Source organism: Lactuca sativa, chromosome 6, assembly GCF_002870075.4.
Source record: "Lactuca sativa cultivar Salinas chromosome 6, Lsat_Salinas_v11, whole genome shotgun sequence".
NCBI classification, from domain to species: domain Eukaryota; kingdom Viridiplantae; phylum Streptophyta; class Magnoliopsida; order Asterales; family Asteraceae; genus Lactuca; species Lactuca sativa.
Window position 1 is genome coordinate 55,677,689 of NC_056628.2, and position 23,785 is coordinate 55,701,473.

A 23,785-nucleotide genomic window follows, 5' to 3' on the forward strand; every position below is an offset into this window, starting at 1 on the left:
TTAAATGATATATTAGGATTTATTAAAAATGATACACTCAATTTTAACAAAAGAAAGAAAGTAACAAGTTACGGAATGTGTAATTATGTCTAACGTTTCGAATTTCAAACTTAAATTTTCATTTTTATAAATAAACAAGTATCCAAATATTATTCCCAAAAATATAATAAAAATAACCATTGTTCAAAACATGTCAAATCGTGATCAAAACTAGAGTAGTAAAGTAACATAGATAGTAAATGAAATCAAATGAGGTCTCTAAAAAACATATTTGTGGATTAGATACAATTAGTCAAAATTATTCTCTTTGTTGTCAAAACAACCTGAAACATTTAAGTTAAACGAGTAAATACAAAGTTTAGTGAGTTTATCAATATAACACATACTCATGTAAATGATATTTAGGGGTGGCAATCGTGTTGTGTTAGGGTTGACGAGTTGGCAGCTAAAATACATCAACCCGAACACGGCCCATATAATTATGTGGGTCATAGGTTGATGGGTTGGAAACATCAACCTAGACACGACCCACCAACTTGTTTACTTATAACGCAGTTAATGGGCCGCATGTCAGATTTGGTCATGGATCGCAGGTCATATTCAAGTTTGTGAGTTCTTAAGTCAGATTTCATAAATAAAGTTGATAATTAAACATGAATTAATTCCAAAAAAAATAAACATTCATGCAAGTATATTCAAACTAAAAACATTAATGCAAACATAAATAAATTCAAATTTTAATAGCCATAATTCTCTTTTTTTTTCTCCTAGAAACAAAATATTTTGCCAATATGCAAGGTTAAATTTGACTTCTTAAGAGATACATAAGTAAAAATCTACAATTTACATTAAAAATAACTCAAAACGACAACTTAAAGTTTATTAGAAGTTATAGTCTATATTTGTCTTTGTCAACATTCATACCCATGATGTTTTGAGTTTAGAAGCATTGAAGCGACAATATCTTGACCGTCAATCCAATGAGGTTTAGAAGGAAGTTTTTGATTTCAGATTGTCTTGAAGTGTCGAAAATTAGAAGACATTGTATATTTTGCTTCCTACTTATTTCATTATATTTTTTTTCTTTATGGTATGTTTAGAAGTAAATCATTTTTTTTCATTATTCTTATTTTTTTCGAATTCATAAGCATTGAAACAACAATCTCTTAACTCTATTCCAACTTTTTGATGTTTAGAAGTTTATGATTTTAGATTCTCTTGAAGTGTTGAAAAATTATAAGGTAACTTTTCTAACTTTGACTAATTTTTTTATCATAAGCAAACATGAGTTTTTTCTTTTTTGATAATGTACTATAACTTTCTAATTTCTTTTACGGTTTTTTAGACAACAAAGTTATTAAATATATTTTGGTTATATATTTAAGATTTTTTTTAGTAAATTACATGAATGATCCATGTGGTTTGAGTAAAGTACATGCCAGGTAGTTGACTAATCCTCATTAACTTCTAACTCAAGGAAATTCTATTTTACTTCAATATGTCAATTTACAACATACACTATATACCTGCTCCTTCTAATAAATTAGAATGCGGTGGATGGTGTAACATAGGAAGAGCTTTATCAAAGGCATGATCTTTCCTTTCGTTTACGAATTAGGACAAGATAGAACATTCTAATAGCTAATACCTTCAAAGGTTTTATAGCAGTATACTTCAGTGGATAAGGTTATAGACATCATTCTATATCAATTTCCATTACAGCTTGTTTTACTTATCCTTAGAAAACAATTACCCTAAATAGAATTGTTTAAGAAGACTATGATCCATATTTGGCTCCATGATGTGTAAAGGAACCCGTAAACACACCATAAAGTTATTTAGGTAAGCAACGCCCTTTACTAATTTTGATGACCACAAAATTCCTAGATTTTTGAAATTCAATGAATATCAACGATATGTTAATCTCATATTATGTTTATCTCAAATTCAATGACAGGGTCGCCGCAGATCATTGAACAGATGGTGAATCGTCTATACAAAATCGTGTGGTCTCCAGCTCAAGTTACACTTAAGATTCGCGAGTTCCATATCATTCTCTAACTATACTCTCTAATTAAGGTTTCGGTTAACCACACGAATTCCATTAATAAGTTATATAGAGAATGTGAAACTTTTATGGATAACATAAGATTCACATTAAATAGATTGTAAATTAACCATGCAAAATTGCATGGTCCCCGGTTCAAGTTACGCTTGAGATTCATGAGTTCCATATCATTCTCAACTATACTCTAGATTGATATGTCGGGTAACCACACGAGTTCCATCAACAGAACATGGATAATATAAATTTCACATTCTATTAATAAAACGGATTTGATTTTATACTTGTATTTAGAATACTTTTAGATTAACCATTATCACTATCAACCCTTTCGGTAACTTCATTCTCAAAATGCAATAGGGTGGTAAGGGTGTTAAGCGTGAAACATATTAAAAACCGACCTCATTAGGAATCATAAAGACCTCCTTCAATCCATACATCAATATGGGTGAGCCTAATCATGGTAAGACTAATAATGTCAATATTTAAATACACGATGATGCATGTTGTAACATTCTTTTATATATATATATATATATATATATATATATATATATATATATATATATATATATATATATATATATATATATATAATTATGAACCAATGACATTGATACCACTATTAGGTTATATATGCATCAAATACACTTAAACTAGGTAGCGGAAAAAAAATCAAAACTATGATATACCTAAGTGTCCATGTACCCTATGGATCATGATTTCACACTGATTACATATACCCTAGAAAATGAAAATACAAAGGAATAATCATATACCTCTTTTGCAGCCAAAGACCTTCTTGCGTAAGCTCTCGTGGGTGCCATCTTGTTTGGATGTAAGGGACCCAAACCAGAATCCCTCTCTTGGTTCACATCTAATGAACACAAAATAGTATAATAAAAAATAACTAGGAGGGTACAAACTATAAGGAGAGTTCATCCACAAAGAGGGAGAAAAAAGTGGCGAAAATTCAAGTCAAGTGAGCAAAGAAGAATTAATCCTTAAGGCCCTATTTATAGCATCGGATGCTTTCCAAGGTTTTATCCTCGAGCCCATGTGGGATGGATAACCCTAAAAATGAAATTCCCCTTATCCTAAGGGAATTTTCGTTCACCACCATTCTATGACAACCCGAAAAACTTCTCGCGTGCACTCTTCAATTCTTTCCAATATTAGACTTATTTTACTATATGGTAATACCCTTTAGAGTCTAATGAAGCGTTCTAAATGTGATATAATCAAGGTAGGAGTATTAAGAAGGGTTAACTCGAAGTGTAGGAATCAAAAACCGGGCCAAACACTCCAACACATGGAGTGTGCGGCCACACACTTGAGTGTGCGGCCACACACTCTTGTTTGCGGCCTCACACCCTCCCAACCGCACACTCCACCTATATATGCCACACTTAGATCATTCTTAAACCCTTCCTTCACTTCTTCAAACATAGAACACGAAAATCCTCTCAAGTATCATCCATTCTCCTTGAAGATCTTCATAAAAGGTACCAAGAACACCAAGATCTTCATCTGGCCGCACACATGGCAGCACACACCACCTGGCAGCACACATGGCCGCACACAGGGCCGCACACATGTGCTGGCAGCACACTAGGCCGCACACCTGGCCGTACACACACATATAGTGTGTATTTTGGCCATACACCCTCTTGTATAGCCTTATAAACCCTCATACAATCATATATGATTATAACACTTCATTATAAGTGTTTACTAGTCCCTAAGGTGGTCCCAAAATCATCAATTAGTTGTTCATAACACTAATTAAATCCATATATGTACTAATATATGCTAAATAGGATTCGCGCGTGTACTCAAGTCACCACTTGGCACCTAGCGTCTAATCCAACATTGTCATAAGAACCACTCACTACAGGTGAGTTCATACCCCTTTAATTAACCTTTGAAATACTTTTAAATGTTTTAAATGCTTTTATGGGGGGAATACAAGTTGAATACTTATAGTTATTACATCAATCACATGTGATTAATAACTACAAAACCAATGATTTCATCACTGTTTCAATATGTTTATCAATCTGTTTTACTTTAAAATGTTTTACAAACTCTTTTACTTGTCAAATACTTTTATTTAAACTTTATTATACTTCTTATAAATTGTGTGTCCATATATGCATAGATATATAAGAAATGTTTAAAAGGCTTAGGAAGGCCATCTGCCTTATTTCCTTTTCCTCGATTTGGATGTGGTCTGGTGGGATGTCGAGTAGCCGTCCGAGGGTCATTTCAATATTAATTATATATAATATGTGCATATATAGACATAAAAGTACTTCCATATTCATGCGTATCAGTTACATCATTAGTAAGTTACCATCGGGGGAACACAGGATCATACTACTACAAATTCTAGATCAATGAGTCAGTTCATTCATGAGTCAATACTTTTTAACTATGAGGACATATACATTACATTACTATGAGAACATTTACAACTATACTAGAAAGGGAACATACACAACTATACTAGGAAGAGAATATATACAACGATACTAGAACAAGTAACATTACATTACCTATACATGAATACGTTTACAATTGTGATCCACTGTATCAGAGCATGCCTTAAATGTCATGGCCCGAGTTGTTACCAGAATTCTCTTGGAGGGAGAGCGTGAGTTTGCGTATAGATCTATACTGGATTGACTATCCTACACCTAGCTGCTAGCTACAGCCGGACCTGCAGGTCTGCGGGTGCCAAACGTCATACCTTTTTACGACCTACATTTGTCGTTGTTACTCAGTCGATAGTATGGTACAATTAATCACATAATACCTTAATATAAATCCGGTTTAAGGTAGGTAGTACAACAGTAGTTCCTATAATACAACACTACAGTACTACATTAATTTACCCATTACATACATTTAGTGATTATTTCACTTAAACATTGATGTACAAACTATATTTTGTTAATGATAGTTATACTTGGGAAATTACACACTTTTACAACAAACGAACATACAAAACAGTTAAGCCTTGGTAGAAGACTACCTTAATAGAAAATATAGGTTTTTCTAAGAGATTCAAACTTTTACAAACACTTACAAACATTTACATACATTTTACAAACTTACACTTGAGACATGTTCAAACGTTTTGATAACAAACACCGACACTAAAATACTTATGAACTCACCAGCTTAATGTTGATACTCGCTTTCAAAATAACTTGTATTCTCAGGTCATCAGTAGACAGGTACCGAGACCAGCTTTTGAGAAGATGGAGCGCATCCAAGACTCATCTTATTATTTTGATTTACATTATATTTTTGGTGTCTAAAACTGTACAGAACACACTTGTATTAAAATTATATATTTAATGCAATGAATGATGTTGTTTGCTTGTTTACTACCACTGTGTTGTGATACATTACATGACGTCCTCCACCCCAGAACGTTTCCGCCGTTCTCGGTTTTGGGGTGTGACACATTCTTTCTAGGGTTCTAGAATATTCATGATCAATCAACTATGGATTAATTGATATTAAACCTTTCTATTAATTAAATTGTTAATTAATTCCCAAAATTATTTTTCCAATTAGTTTTTAATTAATTATTAAACCATAATAATTAAAAACCAATTTATCCTTTATTTATTCTACTTAATTTGAGTCTTGATGACAATTCAAGAGGACCATGTTATTATTAAAAATATCACCAGTAATTAATGACCTTAGACATACTTTCCAACATTATCTCCATATCTTTTTCTTTGAACCATCACTCCTCTAAACTAAAAGGATGAACAACATAATTAGTGGACCATCAGACTACACCCAACAAAACCATCGAACGTCGAACGATACCAAACCACAGTGTCGGAAACTACTTGACGTACTGGAAACCTCTGTACATCACTTATTAGTACTCTAAAGTTGTCGACCGGTACTCTAAATCCATCGGAAACCTATGGAAGTCATTGGAAACATTTCGACGTCGTTGATCTGCACTCAAAATTCGCCAATCTACACCATCGGCCATCTGTTCTATCGATCTTCGCCATTAACTGTTATTATGCACCATCATCATTGATTTGTACCATCGTCTTCAATCTGCAACATCACCGCTTTTATATGGGACCGATCTACGGAAAAAACGCCCCACGGACATCACCAGACTTCTGCCTTCGCATCCACCATCGTTGTCACATTCGTCGTCGCATCCACATCCACGAACATAATCACTCTCTTTTTCTTCTCATATGGAGTTGTGTTTGATACGTGGTTATGATTTTTGGATTTTATTTTTCCTTCAAATGCATTTATGGTTTGGATGGGTTCATGTGGAGTGTTTTTCGGTGGCAACGTTAATGACGATTTATTTCGGTAGCTGAGTTGGTGGTGATTTACTCTGGTGAAAAAGGTGGTGGTGATTTACTCGTGTGACATATATTGTGGTCGCGGTACTCTCCGATAATAGTGAAACGTAACGGGCACAAGACTGTTAAAGGAATAAGGGGATCGATGTCTTTAAATTAGATTAATTATAAACAAGGTTGTAAATATTGATCAACAACCGACTGGTGTTAAGGGAATATATTTTAAGAAAAATAAGTACTTCAAAAAAAGAAAATAAGAGAATTGATAATTTGAAAATATGAAAATATGAACATTTTGGTATAATATTTGAAATTTTGAAAAGTTTGGAGTAAAAAAAATAATTTTTGAATTTTTTTTGATTTTTTTTGACTTTTGTTGACCGATTCTGTCAAACCCGATTAATCCCTAATTTCCATCAAACACACTAATCCTACTCGGTTGGAGAACACCAAACGATTAATCCACAATTAATCTCGATTTCTACAACCATGATTATAAATAAATAACAATAAACTAAAAAAGAAATATAATATATAGCCAATAAATAAATAAATAAGGGTAAAATGGTCCCTTTATGTATGAGAGAGTCCAGAAACACAACAAAAACATATAGTAAGGATGGTCGAAATTAATACAATAAATTAAAGACCAAACACATAAATTACAAACCACAATTATCATTCGTGTATTTTACTATATTTTTTAAAAGTAAATTATAAAAATGGTCTCTGTGGTTTTGTTGAATTCATAGGTTTAATCCAACATTTGAAAATTTGATAGGTTGTATCCTTGTGGTTTGGATAAATTACATCGTTGGTCCTTTTTAACTGACGCTGTTAATACTCATACATTAAGTCTAAATAAAAGACCAATATACATATACCCCTATTTACTTATTTGTTGTTATCATTTTATTTTATAAACTACATGGACTAATTATTTAGTAAACACTTAAAGGAATAAAAGCCCTAAAAGTTAACCCATTGTCCCACTCCACCTTAAAGTCCGATGAACCTCTTTCCATATCATTCAACTCTCCGCTCTCCTTCAATGTATCACGACACCACCATCATTATCTGTTGTCATCGCACCACTGCTACCACTTTCGTCGCCATCATGACTACTTCTTATGCCTAAATCATCGTCTCCATCTCCACCACCACCACCTCTGATTCCATATCCACTGCCATAACCTCTTCTTGAAACCATATGCACCTCAAGGAATATGCTAAAAAAAGTGGTTGTCGAGGGTAGAAAGCACCAAAGTTGTTGAAAATGGAAGATATGAACATGGCGACTTTAGATCTCTCACATTGCCGCCCTGTTCATCCTTCTTTATTCACTTGGAAAATGGATTCTCGGGTAAACCACTGCTCGTACATCCTGGATGGTTTGTTGTGTGGACCAGATTTTATTGGAGGGAACAATTTTCTTGCCGACATGTGCTATATGAACTAAGATTGTCATTGATATTGTCACTGAGATCGTCATAGACATTTGGCTTCTAGAGATTAGAGGGAGGGGTAAAGAGACGAAGGTTGATGGGTACGGTTGATTAAGATCGAAGATCGTCATAGGGGTTGGCAGCGACAATAAGTGTTGGATGATGGTGCAATGGAACAATACTTGAGTCCTTTAATGCCCTAATTTTGAATTTGCAACTCATCTCTTGTGAAAAAATTAGGTCTTCTAATTACAAAATTGCGTCCTTGTACTATGATTTTGAATTCATCATCTTCTTTTGCAATGATTCAATGGTGGAAACACATAAACAAGGGTATGGTTTAGATATAAGTCTCCAAGCATCTAGTCCTTTAAAAAAAATCGTCACTATTGTTCTTTGATTGGTATCTGAGTCTCAACATGATGATTTAAGTGTGACTGGTTTTAGTACTTGAGATTTGGTTTTCAGTTTTTAGTTTCATTTTGTTTGGGTTTCTTTTCATTTGGGTTACGAATTTAGGTTCTAATATCATTCAATTTCGGTTTTAGATTTCTAATTTATGCTTTTTTACTCATTAGTTGTTGTAAAACTACAAAATCACCTGTCAGCTATGGCTTGCTGGAGAAGACGACCATCCTTAAAGACACCATCGTTAGAGCCGATGAACATATAGGTGGGAGAGGGTGAGGACATGGTGGGCTGATTTAACTTAATAAATTATAATCAACAAATAAATAAAAACAAATTAAAAAAATAGAATGAGTGGTATGTTAGTCATTTTAAATGTTTTTAACGGAAGTTTACTATCAGAGTTAGATGGAAGGACCAAAACTGCAATAATTGGAAACTAGAGAGACTTGACCTATCAACTTTTCGAAGTTTGGACTAAAACTGCGAATTTGACTAAACCACAGAGACTATTTCTGTAAATTTACTCTTTTTTTATATATGTCAAAATCGGAAAACCGTTTCTGCCTACCCGACCCATGCTACACAGAGTAGTCAATGGAAATCTTACGTGGCACAAAATGATTTGCTGATGGTACGTGGAATGTCAAACACATGAAACTGCTAACAAGCGCCGGAGATACAGACACCCCTCCGCAATCATACGCACCCGCCATCTTCTCCGCCCCGATCGGAAAAATACAAAAAAACTCCCAAAAAGATTTTTACTAATAATGGCGGTGCGTGCGACGGTGATACGGTTTCCGTCGGACCCGGACGCGCAGGATTCGTCGGGTGTGCCGTGGGGAGTGACGGTGACGCCGTTCGCCTCCAAGGACGAGAACGGTAACTCGCCTGTGTATGGATCGGGCGGAGATTTGATCCCTAGATGCGAGAATTGTTGGGCGTACTACAACACATACTGTGACCAAGATCAGTGGGCGTGGACTTGCTCCCTCTGTGGAACCCTAAATGGCCTCTCATCTGAAACAATTTCTCGTTACTCTCGCCCCGAATCTGCCCCCGAGAACATGTCTTCCTTCATCGACCTCGAAATGCCTCGTAATCTCCATATTCTCTCTCTCTACAAACATTAAATACATTATGACATATCCAATTACCTTATGCATTGTTCAATTTAGTTATGAGTTGGGGACTAGGGATTGAGAAATCCTGTTAAAAGTTTGTTGATTGAGCTTCAGTCAAGATTCCAGACCTCAAAAAGCTTGCTCGAAAATCCAATCTTATAGAAATGGAGAATTGGCATTGTTGTAGGTTTTAATCAGTTTTTCTTCCTTGTCAATGCAAATGTAGCCTAGTACAAAGTTGGCTATTCCTTACACTGGAAATCATTTGATTTTATAGGTTTTGAAGTTCTCAAGTCTTCTAATTGTAGATTTTGATATTCATAAGCTTGTACTCATCTCTTTCTATGCTGCAGTGGAAGCTTCAGAGGAGGAGGATATGCAAGCACGGCCTGTTTATGTTGCTGCTATTGATTTGGCTTGTAAGATTCTTCTTTTTATTACTTCTTCTACAGATTATGGGTGCTGAAACAATACGCATCATCTTTCTTTTCGACATGACACTTCTACATGAACTTAATCAACATTCACTTACTTTTTTCAGCATCAGACGAGTTCTTAGAACTTACAAAAAGTGCATTGTTAGCAGCTTTAGAAGGTTGGTATTCGGTATTCCCATTACAATCATCCAGACTCATAATCCATATCTTCTCCAATGAGTTTTTGATTGTAAAATCTACTTCAAATTACAGCTCTTGCCCCTGGTTCACTTTTTGGGCTTGCTACATTCAGCCACAAATTGGGTCTATACGATGTACAAGGCCCTATCCCTGTGGTCAAAAATGTCTTTTTACCCGCAGACTCTGATGGAACCCTACCAATTGAGCTTGAAGATGCCATGCCATTGTTTTCATTCTTGGCTCCAGTAAGTTCAATGACAAATTTAACCCTCACCCTCATAATCTCATATCCAATCATGCCAAGAAAAGAAAAACCTTGAATACCCTTTCATCTTTTCTACAGGTGGAAACTTGTAAAGATCGTATTGCATCTGCACTCGAAACTTTAAGGCCAACATCATCATGGGATAGTACAGGTGGCGGACAAGGATTGGACAGAATCTTGCTTGGAGGAAGAGGCTTTGGTTTAGCAATGGAAACACTCATCTCATACCTTGGATCTGAACATGGCAACACTTTTGCATTAGGTTTATTGCTTTAACCCTTCTCATTTTTCATTTAATGATTTTGAGTTTCTTAATTCCAAAATTATATTTTCAGCTAGAATATTTGCTTTTTTATCTGGACCTCCTGATTATGGACCTGGTCAACTTGACACAAGAAGATATGGTGAACAATATGCTAGTAAAGGAGAGGATGCTGAGCTGGCATTACTCCCTGAACAAACACCATTTTACAAAGATTTGGTACTAATCTAACTTAATCTTATTTTACTATTATTTATTACTTTATTACAAACTTACATCACCTATATTGGTAAATAAGAGTAAAGTATGTCGCTTTTTCCTTCAGTTTACCATTTTACCCTTACGAATTTATATATTACAGGCTGCTGTTGCTGTTCAAGCAGGCGTATGCATAGACATACTTGCTGTCACAAATGAGTATACAGATTTAGCATCTTTAAAATTTCTTAGTATTGATAGTGGAGGCTCATTGTTTTTATACCCAAATACTGATGACTCAACACTTCCTCAAGACATGTAAGCAACAAAAAAAAAAATGAAATAATCTTTTTCAAACTTTAAGTTTATCAAATATTTTTTTTAATAATCTTTTTTCTTTTTGAAGGTATCGAATGTTAACTCGCCCATATGCATTCAATTGTATCATGCGATTAAGAACATCAACTGAATTCAAACATGGGAATTCTGTGAGTTATTGTTATTATCATTATCATTTTTCTTTGGATTAATTTCAAGAAAACCATTGAATCGTTGTTATTTTCTTCCAGTATGGACATTTCTTCCCTGATCCACAATATGAAAATGTTCAACATGTTATTTGCTGCGATTCTTATGCCACATATGCATACGACTTCGACTTTGCAAATAACTACGGGTTTTCAAGGTATAAAAAAAAATAAAAAAAATTCATATTCCAATTTCGCAATTTCCCTAATCTTATTACCTTCCAGACACACTGCAGAGCTTCCTATGCTACAGTTAGCTTTTCAATACACAGTAATCGTCCCCCCTACAGAAACAAATTCCAAATATACCCTCAAACGACGCCTCAGAATCCGAACCATGCAATTTGGTGTCGCTCATAACTTCAATGAATTATACGATAGCGTTGACCCTGAAGTCGTTCTCTCAATTCTTGTTCACAAGGTAATTTAATCAAATAGTAAAGCTCATTTTGATTGGTGCTGACGTGGCGTGTCATGTGTCAATGCCAGGTCATACTGGCGTCAGCAAGTGAAGGAGTTAGAGAAGGGCGAATGCTGTTACATGATTGGCTTGTGATCCTTACAGCTCAATATAACGAAGTGATTAAAAGTGGTGTTACTGAGTATGGAAGCTCAAGTGGGTCCCTCATCGATGTTACCTTTTCTCAATGTCCACAATTACAAGCTTTGCCTCGATTGGTTTTTGCTTTGTTGAGAAACCCTCTTTTGAGGTTTCATGAAGAAGGCATTCATCCCGATTATCGCATTTATCTTCAATGCTTGTTTAGGTATGTGAAGTCAAAGTCAAAGTCAAATAGTCAAATCGTCAAATAGTCAAACCTAATATTTATGTAATTTTGATGTAGTGGGCTGGAAGCGAGTAGTTTACACCGAGCGATATATCCATTGCTGACGTCATACGCGACTCCCGATAAATTAGCTTACCCACGCCACTCATTGAGCCGAGCCGCTTTGCTAACAAGTGAAAGCCCGATTTTCTTTCTTGATGCTTTTACTACTCTTATTGTTTTTTACTCCTCTACAGCTGACCCCACCTTACCTTATCCTCCACCCCACGACTGTAAGTCTTGTTTTTTTTTTTTTTTTTTTCTTAAAATAAATAAATATATAAAAAAAAATTGTTTTTAGGTTTGTTGAGGAGGGAGATAAATAAAGTGAAGCAAGAGAGAAGTGTGACGCCTAGGTTGGTGTTTATAAGAGGGGGACAAGAGGATGCGAGTGTGTTTGAGAATTATTTGATTGAAGAACAGGATGTTGATGGAAGTGGGTTTTCTAGTGTTATGGGGTTTGTTTCGTTTCTTGAAGAGATTAGTCAGAGTGTTCTTGAATATATCAAATAGATACAAAAAGAAATATGTAGATATTTGAAAATTCATTTTTGGAGGGACGTTTGTTTTGTGTAATAAGGGTATGGATTTTTTAGTCATTTTACAGAATCAGAATTATACACATGGATTGGGTTTATTTTAATATTGCAAATTTGGAAAAAAGTTAGGAAAAAGAGGAGGCTGGACTGCTGCTTATTTTAGTTATGTGGACAAATGTTGCGTAGGGATATTCTATTTTTGTACTACTTTGACAATGTCACGACTCATGAGGATAAAGTCAGAAATGTCGTTTGACTTGGATGATGTCGATATAGGTCCCATGGTGTGTATCCTTATCCCTACATCATCTCTAGACACAACCATTATTGAGCTAGTTGAAAGTACCTAAGTATGTAAAATGATATATATGTATAAGATTATGTTTTACAGATTAGTTATAAATAGTTGATAAACTATGTGAAGTATGTAAAATGATATGTATAAGATGAAGTTCTATTTTTATAACTAATAAATGATATATTTTAAATAATTTTAAAAAAGAATTCAATAAGCTTGTTGAAATGTTAGTTTGAAGAGTTTTTTTTTTGAAGAACTAATTTATAAAATTACTCTTTCGATTTGGGAAACATGAAAACATAAAATTAGAAAAAAACTCTAATTTATAAAACTACTTTTTGATTTAGAAAACATGAATACATAATAATAATAATAATAATAATAATAATAATAATAATAATAATAACACCTCGAAAAAGTGAGATGGTTTATAAATCCCAAAATCTATCCATGATATTTTTCTTTATCTTGGTCTTTTAAAAAGAATGTATAACTTTTAATTACTGATTTAAGTTCCATTTTTTTTGTATATAAATATTCATTTCATACCTTTAAGTTATGTGGAATATCATTATATAAATGATATTTGAATAATTGATAGTCAAATCTTGATCCTTATTTTGTTTGAAAGACATAACAATTTGTTTTATATATTATAAAAGGGTCGCAATATAAATACATATTTTGTCAACATTAATTATTCCTTACAATTTATAATTATTATTGCCGTCTAAAAATATAGATTTATTAACGACGGTAGAATAATATTTTAACTAGGTGTTTTTGTATTACACGAGTTTATTATAATTAAAAGTTTTATATCAAAATGTAAACATTAAATATTTTTAATGCCTATTTCATTTCAAAGTTTAACAAAATATATTTTATTATATCTCAATTTTGACAATATTGTTTTATAATATTTTATTATTTTAATCGCGTAACAAAAAAAATCATAATAAATATTTCTAGTGGTAAAAAAACAAACTATTTATTATTATATTCATTTTATGGAGAAAAATATATTACTTTAAATAATAAATGTTTCATTAATTATAGTGTTGATCTATACATTTAATATAACAAATACTTTACATATATAATAATAGAGCTGTTAATTAGTTGAATTGATTAATTTTTTATTAACAAAAAATGAAACATGTGAAATTTATATAATTCAAAAATGTTACATAATGACATGTGACAAAAATCTTGAAGAAATGACAAGTGACAAAAACATTTTCATTTATTAGGATAAATTTCCTACAATAACAAATGCATTGTTATTAATATAAGTAGCATTATCTATAAACATACATATGACATTTTTTTAATAGTTTAATATAATAACTTACACCACTATTTCACATAAAGATTAAAGAAAAAACTGATAAAAAGTTTATAACTATCATTCTCACCTTCAATGTACTATTTACCTGATATTATCTACAAACCTGATGAAGAACAACCTTTGCCACCAAATTGGGCTAGAAAACTATTTAAACCAACCACATGAGATCGATGTAGAGTTGATTTGGAGAGCATGGATGGTCAGAAAGTCCTTAAATAAGGCCCAAAACCTTAGGGTTAGGGTTTTGGTTAGCAGTAGCTACGCCATGCGTAGCTTATTTAAACCACGGTCTAATTTCAGCATCTACGCCATGCCTAGCTTGCTTACGCCATGCGTAGGGCAAAACACCCTACTTCCAATTCAACTTCAAACATCCATTACTTCTTCGTTTCAACTCCATTTTCGGCGTTTTTTATATGCACAGAAAGGTATTGAAGAGCCCCACAATCTTATCTAGTTACTTTTGACTAAAAACGTATCTAACTAAAATCCTTAATTAATGCAATAAACCCGAAATATTAGGGATGAGCATCGGAACCGGGTACCCGCTTTTGGAACCGGAACCGCCTCGGAACTGCCGGTTTTGGAACCAGAACCGCCTAAGGCGGTTCCGGTTCTGGTTCTCGTTTTTTCGGAACCGTTACCCGCTGGGTACCCGCCGGAACCGGTTTATATATATATATATATATATATATATATATATATATATATATATATATATATATATATATAATTTCATATAAAGGTGTGTTACTTAGACCGGTTTAGAATATATTGGTCCGATTTTGTCCGTCTTTGGTCTGAATTGATTTAATTTGAATCGAACTAAATTGCGGTTTTATCGAAAAAAGTTAACAAAATTAATGCGACCGGGTTACCCGCTCCCGGAACCGGAACCGCCGGTTCCGGGACCGGTTCCAAATATTTAAGAACCGCCTAGAGCGGTTCTGGTTCCGGTTCCGGTTCTCACCAAATGAGGCGGGTACCCGCCTACGCTCATCCCTACGAAATATCACCTTTCCAATTTTACCCTTTGCTTCAAGGCACAAATCGAGGGTCTTAATCACTTAATCCAACATTGCCAACATCCGAAAAGGTCTTAAACCCTATTACTTTGAAGCCCAACACCATCACTTGATAAAATTCTGGCCCGACGTCTCAAAATTAGAATATCACTAAAACCGGGTGTTACAAATGATACAAAAATTCTCTTTATGATGGCTGAAGAAGACGTTCTGCAAAACAATGTTTTAAGTAATACTATATATTATTTTTGTTTATCATATATACCGAAATTTAAAAGTTATGTGTATGAACTCTGTATGGAAATTAAAATAAAGAACGAAACCACATATGACATGACCATCTGCAATGATACAGGTCTTTAATGCATATAATGTACATTAGGGATGAACAAAGGAACCAACCCGGCTGAACCAGCCGGAAACCGAATTTGGTGGAAAATAGGAACTGAAAATTATATATTACGAAACTTTATTATATAATCAAAAAATTATATTGTATGAGGAGATTAAAAAAAATAAAATGTTTTGACTTTTGAACTTTGAATATTGGTCAAGTTGACCTTTGCAATTTTGAAGGTAAATATCGGTTCTCCGATGATGCTCGAATTTATCTGGACCTGTAAATGGACAGCGTTAAGCAAGGCGATGTGTCGCAGAAGGATCCATAGCGAGTGCTGTTACGCGTAACTTTTCCCCACCATCCTCCCAATTTCTTCAAAAACCGCCATCAATTTCTTCAATCGATCTTATAATACATACAATTTACAAACCCCAGAATCCCCAATCTAAAAATTCAGAAACATGTCCTACTCCCATTACTCTACAGGCAACACCACCTCCCCTTCTGCACCGCCGGTGCCGGAAAACCAATCACAACCCGGCGTCGGTTACCCCTACCAACGTCCACCCCAATCTCAACAATCTAATTACAATTACAATTACGGGCAGCCGCAGAACCCGACTAGTGCTGGTGGGTATGGTTCGCAATATGGATACGCGCCACCGACGCCATCGTTTCCACCAGGTACTCACCCGGAAATTATCCGGAACTTTCAGATGGTGGATTCAGATCGGAGCGGGTTTATAGATGCCAAAGAATTGCAGCGGGCTTTATCTTCTGGGTACCAGCAGTTTAGCCTTCGGACTATCCGCCTGCTCATTTTCCAATTTGGGAATCCCGCTGATCCTCACCGAATTGGTTTGTATATGTTTTTCCCTTGATTTGATTAAATCTATCGATCGTATTTCAAATTCAAGCGTTTAGATAAACTGTTGGGAGCTGATTAGGTCAAAATTTTCCCCAATTCCTAACCAATGATTCAATGAACACGAACTCAATCTGTTTATGTATTCTAATGTTCATGTTTTGGATTCGATCATTGTTTGCCTTGATGTTCATTTTCTCATTATGCATGTTCCGTTTCTTGTTTCTCAGGTCCTAAAGAGTTTTCCGAGTTATGGAATTGTCTTGGGCAATGGCGGGTGAGTCTTCAATTCCATTCCTGTATTGCCAATTCCATTCCCTCATTGTAGATTTGCCGATTCCATTCCTTTTCCCTAATTTCTTGTTTCTTTCGTACACATTAGGCTATCTTTGAAAGATTTGATAGGGACAGAAGTGGAAAGATTGATGCAGCAGAATTAAGAGATGCTCTTTACAGTCTCGGATATGCAATTCCACCGACTGTTCTTCAACTCTTGATCGCAAAATATGATGACCAAAGTGGGAGGAGACCCGATCTTTCCTTTGACAGTTTTGTCGAGTAAGGCTATTTCCGTAAATTCACCTTTTCCATTTTCAACATTCAAAGCTCCAACTTTTACTTATTATCTACTCATTTATCAATTTCAGGTGTGGAATGATTGTGAAGGTGAGCATCTTGTACTCGTTTTCCTTATTATAATAATCAGAAATTAGGTTGCTTTGTGGAATTAGACAATATCACAAAGGGCAAAATGGTCATATTTAATAAATGTTATTCTTTTTTTGCAGGGTTTGACAGAGAAGTTTAAGGAGAAGGATACACGATACACGGGTTCAGCCACTCTTTCATATGAGACTTTTATGACTATGGTGATTCCATTTCTTGCAGCTGAATAAACAAATATGTAAAAGTAAAAAAGTTTGTGACTTTTTAGGTTCATTTTTTTTTTTTTTTTGTGGATTTGTTTGAGTAAATCTTTTTGTTTGAGTAAATCTAAGATGTAAACATGGGAATGAGATGATTGTAGATCTTGAAGCAATTCATGGGTTGTTAAAAGTGTATGTGTCTTTAAAGCTCAAGGTTTAACAAAAGTTGTTTATACAAATACAAAAAAAAAAAAAAAAAAAAAAAAAGAACCAATCTTTTGATTATGTATTTTAAAGGTCATGTGCTCACTAAGATGTATCTATATTTTTCAAGTTATGTTTTGATTGTCTAACATTTTGGATTTGTTTGGTTTTATATCTACTTATTTAATGTTATTTATATTTTCAAATAGGGTTAATACCTTAAAAGCCATTATTTATACATCCTCGTTTCGATTTAACCCCAATTTTATTTTTTGTTCTTCATTTGCCGTTATATTTTAGAAAACATTTCATTTTCGGGTAATTGACCGGTCACCAATAGGTCATGATGAAGCGTCGGTTTTGCATTTTCCGCAGTTTTCATTTAGCCCCAACATTTACGTATAAGTTTGCATTTAGCCCCAATATTTTTTTTGTTCCCCATTTGCCATTGTTTTTTAGAAAAAAAAATCATTTTAGCCCTTGGCCAGTTATTAATATGTATTTTCATTTCTTTGGTTTCTCAACAAATGTCATTAGAAATATTTGGTTTTTTAAAAAATGTCATTAGAAATAATCAGTTGTTTTTTGGATGAGTTACAAACGAATTAACAATTTTAAATTAGCATGTCATATTGTTTATTAGATGTCACAGACTCAAGACGTACACTAGATTTTTTTTATTTCATTTTGAAATACATGTTTACATTAAATTCAATACAACAAACATTGATAATACAAAAAAAGAACCATTAACTTACCATCTAACACGACCCATCCCTTAAAGAGAAGACACATTTTTGACTCTTTAGAAATATATGGTTTCTTAACAAATATGTCGGTAAACATAACCAATTGTTTTTAGATGAATTACGAATGAATTAACAATTTTGATTAGCTTAAAGATTAGTATGTCATATTGTTTATTAGATGTTACAGACTCAAGACTTACACTAGATATTTTTCCTTCATTTTAAAATACATGTGTAGATTAAATACAATAAACACTGATAATACAAAAAAAAATTATTGGCTTACTAGGTAACAATTCTCACCCTCGAGGAGAAGTCGTAGTTTCAACTCTCACGTTTTAAAATATCTATTTGTGACTGGCCAAGGGCTAAAACGAAACTTTGTCTAAAAAACAATGGCAAATGGGGAACAAAAAAATGTTGGGGTTAAACGCAAACTTATACGTAAATGTTGGGGCTAAATTCAAACAGAAAAAAATGCAAAAACCGACACATCATCATTACTTGTTGATGACCGGTCAAGGGTCTGCAAATAAAACGTTTTCTAAAATATAATGGCAAATGAAGAACAAAAAATAAATTTGGGGTTAAATCGAAACAAGGACGTATAAATAATGGTTTTTAAGGTATTAACCCTTTCAAATACGTTCTCCATATTTTGTTAAATGTGTTTAATTAGGCTATTTATTGAGGCAAACGTCGTCATCAAGTGAAATATACTAATAAAAGAATATCAATTAACTATACATCTACAAAACTCCACTAGAAAAGCTATTATGAACCCCAAAATTTCATCATTCTTCTAAGCTACATTGCATCTCCTTCCTTCTCTCCAATCGTTCATCACTAACCTCCACCAGATTCACCGACTCAACGATCTATAGATCATTATCGATGAATTGACTGAGATACCCTTGTGCTATGATCCACGAGATAGAAGCCAATTAATTGATCCCTCGCTAATTGCATGCTTATTCGATACCCTACTAAGATTTTTATCGTCATATCCAAATATGTTATTATTTTTCAATTTGTCCTTCCACCACATATCATGTTTGAATGCTAACATAAGACAATCAGTGAAGTGCAACATGTTTTCCATTTGTTGTTGATGATGATGATAGCAATGGGTTAATTATTTTTGGAACTTCTAGTGAAATTAACCTTCTGTTTGATTGATTATATAGATTAGTTAATACCAACTTGGTTATTTATTGCATTAATAATGATATGACCTTTGGTGGTGATTAGACTCTTTGGTGCCTTCTTGGTTAGAAAGATAAGTTAGACATAGCTAAGGTAGGGGAAAAGGGTCGTGATTAGAGGCAAATAGTCATGGTTAGAGGCAATATATATTTCATATAACTTTTATTAAATTTTAGAATAGATACAACTTTTATTAATCCTTTAGAGACCTTCAACAACAATAACACAAACATGATTGCCGAAGAGAACAACACACAGCTTGCGTTGCATGGGGAATAGATTCAAAAAGGGTAAGAAAGAAAGTCAACCCCCATGTTGACAAATTGTGTCGTACTTTATATGAAAAAACAATAACCAAAATGATTCATAATTTGCAACGTATTCCTTCAAGTACAGAAATGACAAGAGTATATTTGGAAAATATTGTGTTGTGCATTATATTCCTTGGAATGATTTGCCATTGCCAATTATCAATTTAGGCCCTGTAATATGTGTATTTCCTTTTTTTTACCCTTGTATCTCTTTTATATAAATATTCATAATAAAGAGACTGGAAGACATGCTGGGTTTTTTTCAACCTTCTTCTCCAATTTCTTCCCTGTTCTAGTTTGTGTTGTTTGTTGTCTTTCTACACAGTCTTTCATGGTATCAGACTATCAGAGCTTACCATGGACTCTGAATCTTCCATGACTACCCATTCTGGTTCATCCTCCATGATCAAATCACATTCTCTCCCAATCTTCTATAACCATAACGACATCATGGCACATACTCATCTTACCAAAGATAATTATGTAAACTGGAGTACACTTTTCAAAACTCTTCTTCGTGCTCACTAGCTATTGTTTGTCATTGATCCTACCCCACCTCTTAAAATCCTTGCTGATGGCAAAAATAACCCAGATCATGAAACATGGCATAAGGCTACATATTTGATATGTTGTTGGATAAAAGGAACTGTTACCCCAACAATTCAACCGTACTTGAACTCATGTGATACAACCCCAGCAGCGTGGAGTGTCTTGGCTAAACGATTTGGCTCCACATCAACAATCCAAATTGAAAACCTACAAGATCGTCTTCACAATCTCAAGAAACCAACAGACCTCTCTGTATTAGACTATCTTCTCCAAGCCAAAACCATATCTGACTCACTGACCGCTGCAGGAAAACCAATTGAAGACTCAGAACTCATTCAACGTATCCTTAGTGGTCTTGGTGCCGAATTCAAAGAATTTCTCACATCTACTGCTTCATCTCATGTAAGACAACCCCTTAATCTTGAGGAATTGACGGAATTACTTCTTAAAGAAGAGATGTTACAACAAAAGTTTGCAATCCCAATTGAGCAATCCACAGCCCTAGCTGCTACCAAAACCTCTCCCGATCAACCTAACCCATCTCCACGTTCCAACAACAACAATGGAAATCGGGGTGGCCGAGGTCGTGGTAATAACAACACAGGTAGAGGTGGAAATCAAGGCAGAGGTAATTGGGGGAGTCAACAATGGAACTACAATTACAATCGGAATAACAGAGGTGGTCATGGCAGTAGTCATACAAGAGGACCATTTAGAGGAGGAAACTCCAATGGTAGGGGAATTCTACCTACACCCACTCATATGGGTCAGTTTTTTGACCCGAATACTACATGCCAACTGTGTTACCAATATGGACATAATGCCAGAGTATGCACACAGCGAAACAATGCAACTTACTTCTCCCAATCTGAACTGTATGTCTTGGACTCGGGTGCAACAAACCACATGACATCAAACCCCTCCAACCTAACTGAGTATTCGTCATATACAGGTAACAATTCAGTGATTTTTGGTAATGGCACAAGCTTGCCTATTTCTCGAGTTGGTAAATTTTCTATTCATCATAAAAATCGATCTTTTCAACTGAATAATGTTTTGTTTATTCCTAAGTTGCACAAACCTTTATTATCCATTCGTCAATTCTCTAAGGATAATAATTGTTTCTTTGAACTTGACTCATGTGGTTTTCGTGTTAAGGACATTCAGGCGCGGGAGACTCTTCTTTCTGGCAATAGCAGTGGAGGTTTTTATCAATTTTCATTTAATCCAAACACATCTCATAGCCCAATTTCTCTCTTAGGCGAACGGTCAACTCCTGATACTTGGCATGATCTCTTAGGACATCCTTATCCTAATATTCTTAGACTTCTTTGCAACAAGTTTAAGTTACCAATAAATGGCAAATTTTCATAAAAGACAGTGTTGTCATGTTTGTCCTATGGGAAAATCATCCAAATTAGCATTTGTTCCTAGAAATTTTAATGCTTTACATCCTCTTGACATGCTTCACCTTGATGTTTGGGGCCCTGCCCCGATTTATTCTATGAATGGTCATCGTTTTTATTTATCTATAGTTGATGATTTCTCTCGTTATGTGTGGCTTTGCCCCTTATTTCATAAGTCTGATGTTACTAATGTCTTTTCTACCTACAAAACTCAAATTGAAAATCAATTATCTCGGAAAATTGCAGCGATACATTCTGTTAAGGCAGTCCAAATTGATGGTGGTGGTGAATTCACTAGTCGCCATTTTACAGCTTTTCTATCCAAATATGGAATTAAACATCAACTCACCTGTCCCTACACACCACAACAAAACGGTGTCGTAGAACGAAAACATAGACACATTGTTCAAATGGGTATATGTCTTATGGAAAAATCAAACACACCTTTTAAGTTTTGGCTCGAATCCTTTAATACTGCTGTGTACTTGATAAACAGATTGCCATGCGTCAACTCAATTATCTCTCTCCTTATCAAAAACTTCTATTGCGTGACCCTGACTATCATTTCCTTAAAGTAGTTGGTTGTTCTTGTTTCCTGTACATTCAATCATACAATTCTCACAAGCTTATGCCAAAATCAGTTCACTGTATTTTTCTTGGTTATGATAATTCTCGTAAAGGTTATCGATGCTTGGATTTAAAGAATGGTCGAGTTTACATTTCTCGACATGTTGTTTTTTATGAGTTGGATTTTCCCTTGAGAAATAATATTGCAGGTTCTTCACTCGGGCAATCACAACCAAAAAATGTTGAGCATGTTGTAAACCAAAGTTCTGGAGACGTCTATTTGCAGCCAAACATTACCATAAATCAAAGAGAGGTCCAAAGGTCGACTGTTGGTCAACCACTATGCACGCCCAACCCTCTGTCACCACCCACTCCTGAAACTCCTACCAGACCCATCAAGAATCGAACTCATTATCAATACCCAATAGTTAATTCAAATAACCAAGTACGTTTCTCTCTTGGTGATGTTATAGAATCTTCAATAGCCACCCCTGTGGATTTTCCTTCTTCACCCCCACTCCCGATGTTTCTTCACCTGCCAGCCCTGTACTTTTAGAACTGGCCACTCCATCCCTTGAAAGTCCAGATGATTTAAATCCAGTTCTCAAGGTTAAATCTTTAGCTGATATTTATCGATCAACAACACTACACTCACTCCCACATGGTCTGATGGCAACTAAATCTGATGACTTATTTTATGAACCTCAGACTTTTAAACAAGCCTCCAAGTTCCCTCATTGGCAACGTGCAATGCAAGAGGAAATCACAGCCCTACACAAAAACAATACATGGCATCTGGTTCCGCCTTAACAAGAAATGAATGTTGTTGGATGTAGATGGACATTTAAAGTCAAACGCAAATCAGATGGGTCTATTGAATGCCACAAATCTCGTTTGGTGGCATAAGGTTTCACCCAACAGGAAGGTCTTGATTATGCAGAGACATTCAGTCCGGTGGTTAAACCATCAACCATACGTACTGTTCTTTCAATCGCTCATGGTCAAAAGTGGGATATCAAACAACTGGATGTTAGAAATGCCTTTCTTAATGGCATACTTCATGAAGACTTTTACATGAAACAACCGCTAGGTTTTCTTTCTAACTCCTTTCCTAATCATGTGTGCAAGCTAGATCGTGCACTCTATGGTCTCAAGCAAAGTCCTTGGGCATGGTTTCAACGTCTTCATGACTTTCTTTTACGTTTGGGCTTCTTTAATAGTCAATCTGATTCATCTCTCTTCATTAGACACACTACAGAGGCTACTACAATTCTTTTAGTCTATGTTGATGACATAGTTTTCATGGGATCATTTCCTTCGATGGTGGCTAGTGTGATTGATGCAATCTGTGAGACTTTTGACAGTCGTCGTCTTGGTGACTTACACTACTTTCTTGGCATAGAA

General features: G+C 34.7%; 3 protein-coding genes across 3 annotated transcripts; all 3 read left to right on the forward strand.

Moving 5' to 3' along the window:
• Nucleotides 1-8,909: 8,909 nt before the first annotated feature.
• LOC111905378 (protein transport protein Sec24-like At3g07100) lies at nt 8,910-12,742 on the forward strand. The gene is made up of 13 exons (XM_023901076.3): nt 8,910-9,383; nt 9,763-9,828; nt 9,951-10,004; nt 10,099-10,271; nt 10,370-10,553; nt 10,627-10,772; nt 10,915-11,069; nt 11,158-11,239; nt 11,321-11,436; nt 11,504-11,699; nt 11,768-12,045; nt 12,124-12,338; nt 12,407-12,742. Exons 1-13 carry the CDS (start codon nt 9,056-9,058, stop codon nt 12,616-12,618), a joined length of 2,205 nt encoding a protein of 734 aa, XP_023756844.2. The 5' UTR covers nt 8,910-9,055; the 3' UTR covers nt 12,619-12,742.
• Nucleotides 12,743-15,913: 3,171 nt separating this feature from the next.
• On the forward strand, nt 15,914-17,584 carry LOC111905380 (probable calcium-binding protein CML48). Its single transcript, XM_023901077.3, has 5 exons — nt 15,914-16,516; nt 16,754-16,800; nt 16,906-17,081; nt 17,171-17,189; nt 17,312-17,584. Exons 1-5 carry the CDS (start codon nt 16,120-16,122, stop codon nt 17,417-17,419), a joined length of 747 nt encoding a protein of 248 aa, XP_023756845.1. The 5' UTR covers nt 15,914-16,119; the 3' UTR covers nt 17,420-17,584.
• A 2,295-nt stretch (nt 17,585-19,879) lies between these two features.
• LOC128126698 (uncharacterized) lies at nt 19,880-21,962 on the forward strand. The gene is made up of 2 exons (XM_052764631.1): nt 19,880-21,360; nt 21,576-21,962. The coding sequence occupies exons 1-2, from the start codon at nt 20,865-20,867 to the stop codon at nt 21,602-21,604; spliced, it is 525 nt and encodes a 174-aa protein (XP_052620591.1). The 5' UTR covers nt 19,880-20,864; the 3' UTR covers nt 21,605-21,962.
• The last annotated feature ends 1,823 nt before the right edge of the window (nt 21,963-23,785 follow it).

Coding starts and splice junctions, on each gene's coding strand:
- LOC128126698 (XM_052764631.1), top strand. CDS start 20,865: ATGTTACAACAAAAGTTTGCAATCCCAATTGAGCAATCCACAGCCCTA. Junction 21,361..21,575: donor TGAGTATTCGTCATATACAG/GTAACAATTCAG, acceptor AAGGACATTCAG/GCGCGGGAGACTCTTCTTTC.
- LOC111905378 (XM_023901076.3), top strand. CDS start 9,056: ATGGCGGTGCGTGCGACGGTGATACGGTTTCCGTCGGACCCGGACGCG. Junction 10,272..10,369: donor TGTTTTCATTCTTGGCTCCA/GTAAGTTCAATG, acceptor TCTTTTCTACAG/GTGGAAACTTGTAAAGATCG. Junction 10,773..10,914: donor CACCATTTTACAAAGATTTG/GTACTAATCTAA, acceptor TATATATTACAG/GCTGCTGTTGCTGTTCAAGC.
- LOC111905380 (XM_023901077.3), top strand. CDS start 16,120: ATGTCCTACTCCCATTACTCTACAGGCAACACCACCTCCCCTTCTGCA. Junction 16,517..16,753: donor CGCTGATCCTCACCGAATTG/GTTTGTATATGT, acceptor CTTGTTTCTCAG/GTCCTAAAGAGTTTTCCGAG. Junction 16,801..16,905: donor ATTGTCTTGGGCAATGGCGG/GTGAGTCTTCAA, acceptor CGTACACATTAG/GCTATCTTTGAAAGATTTGA.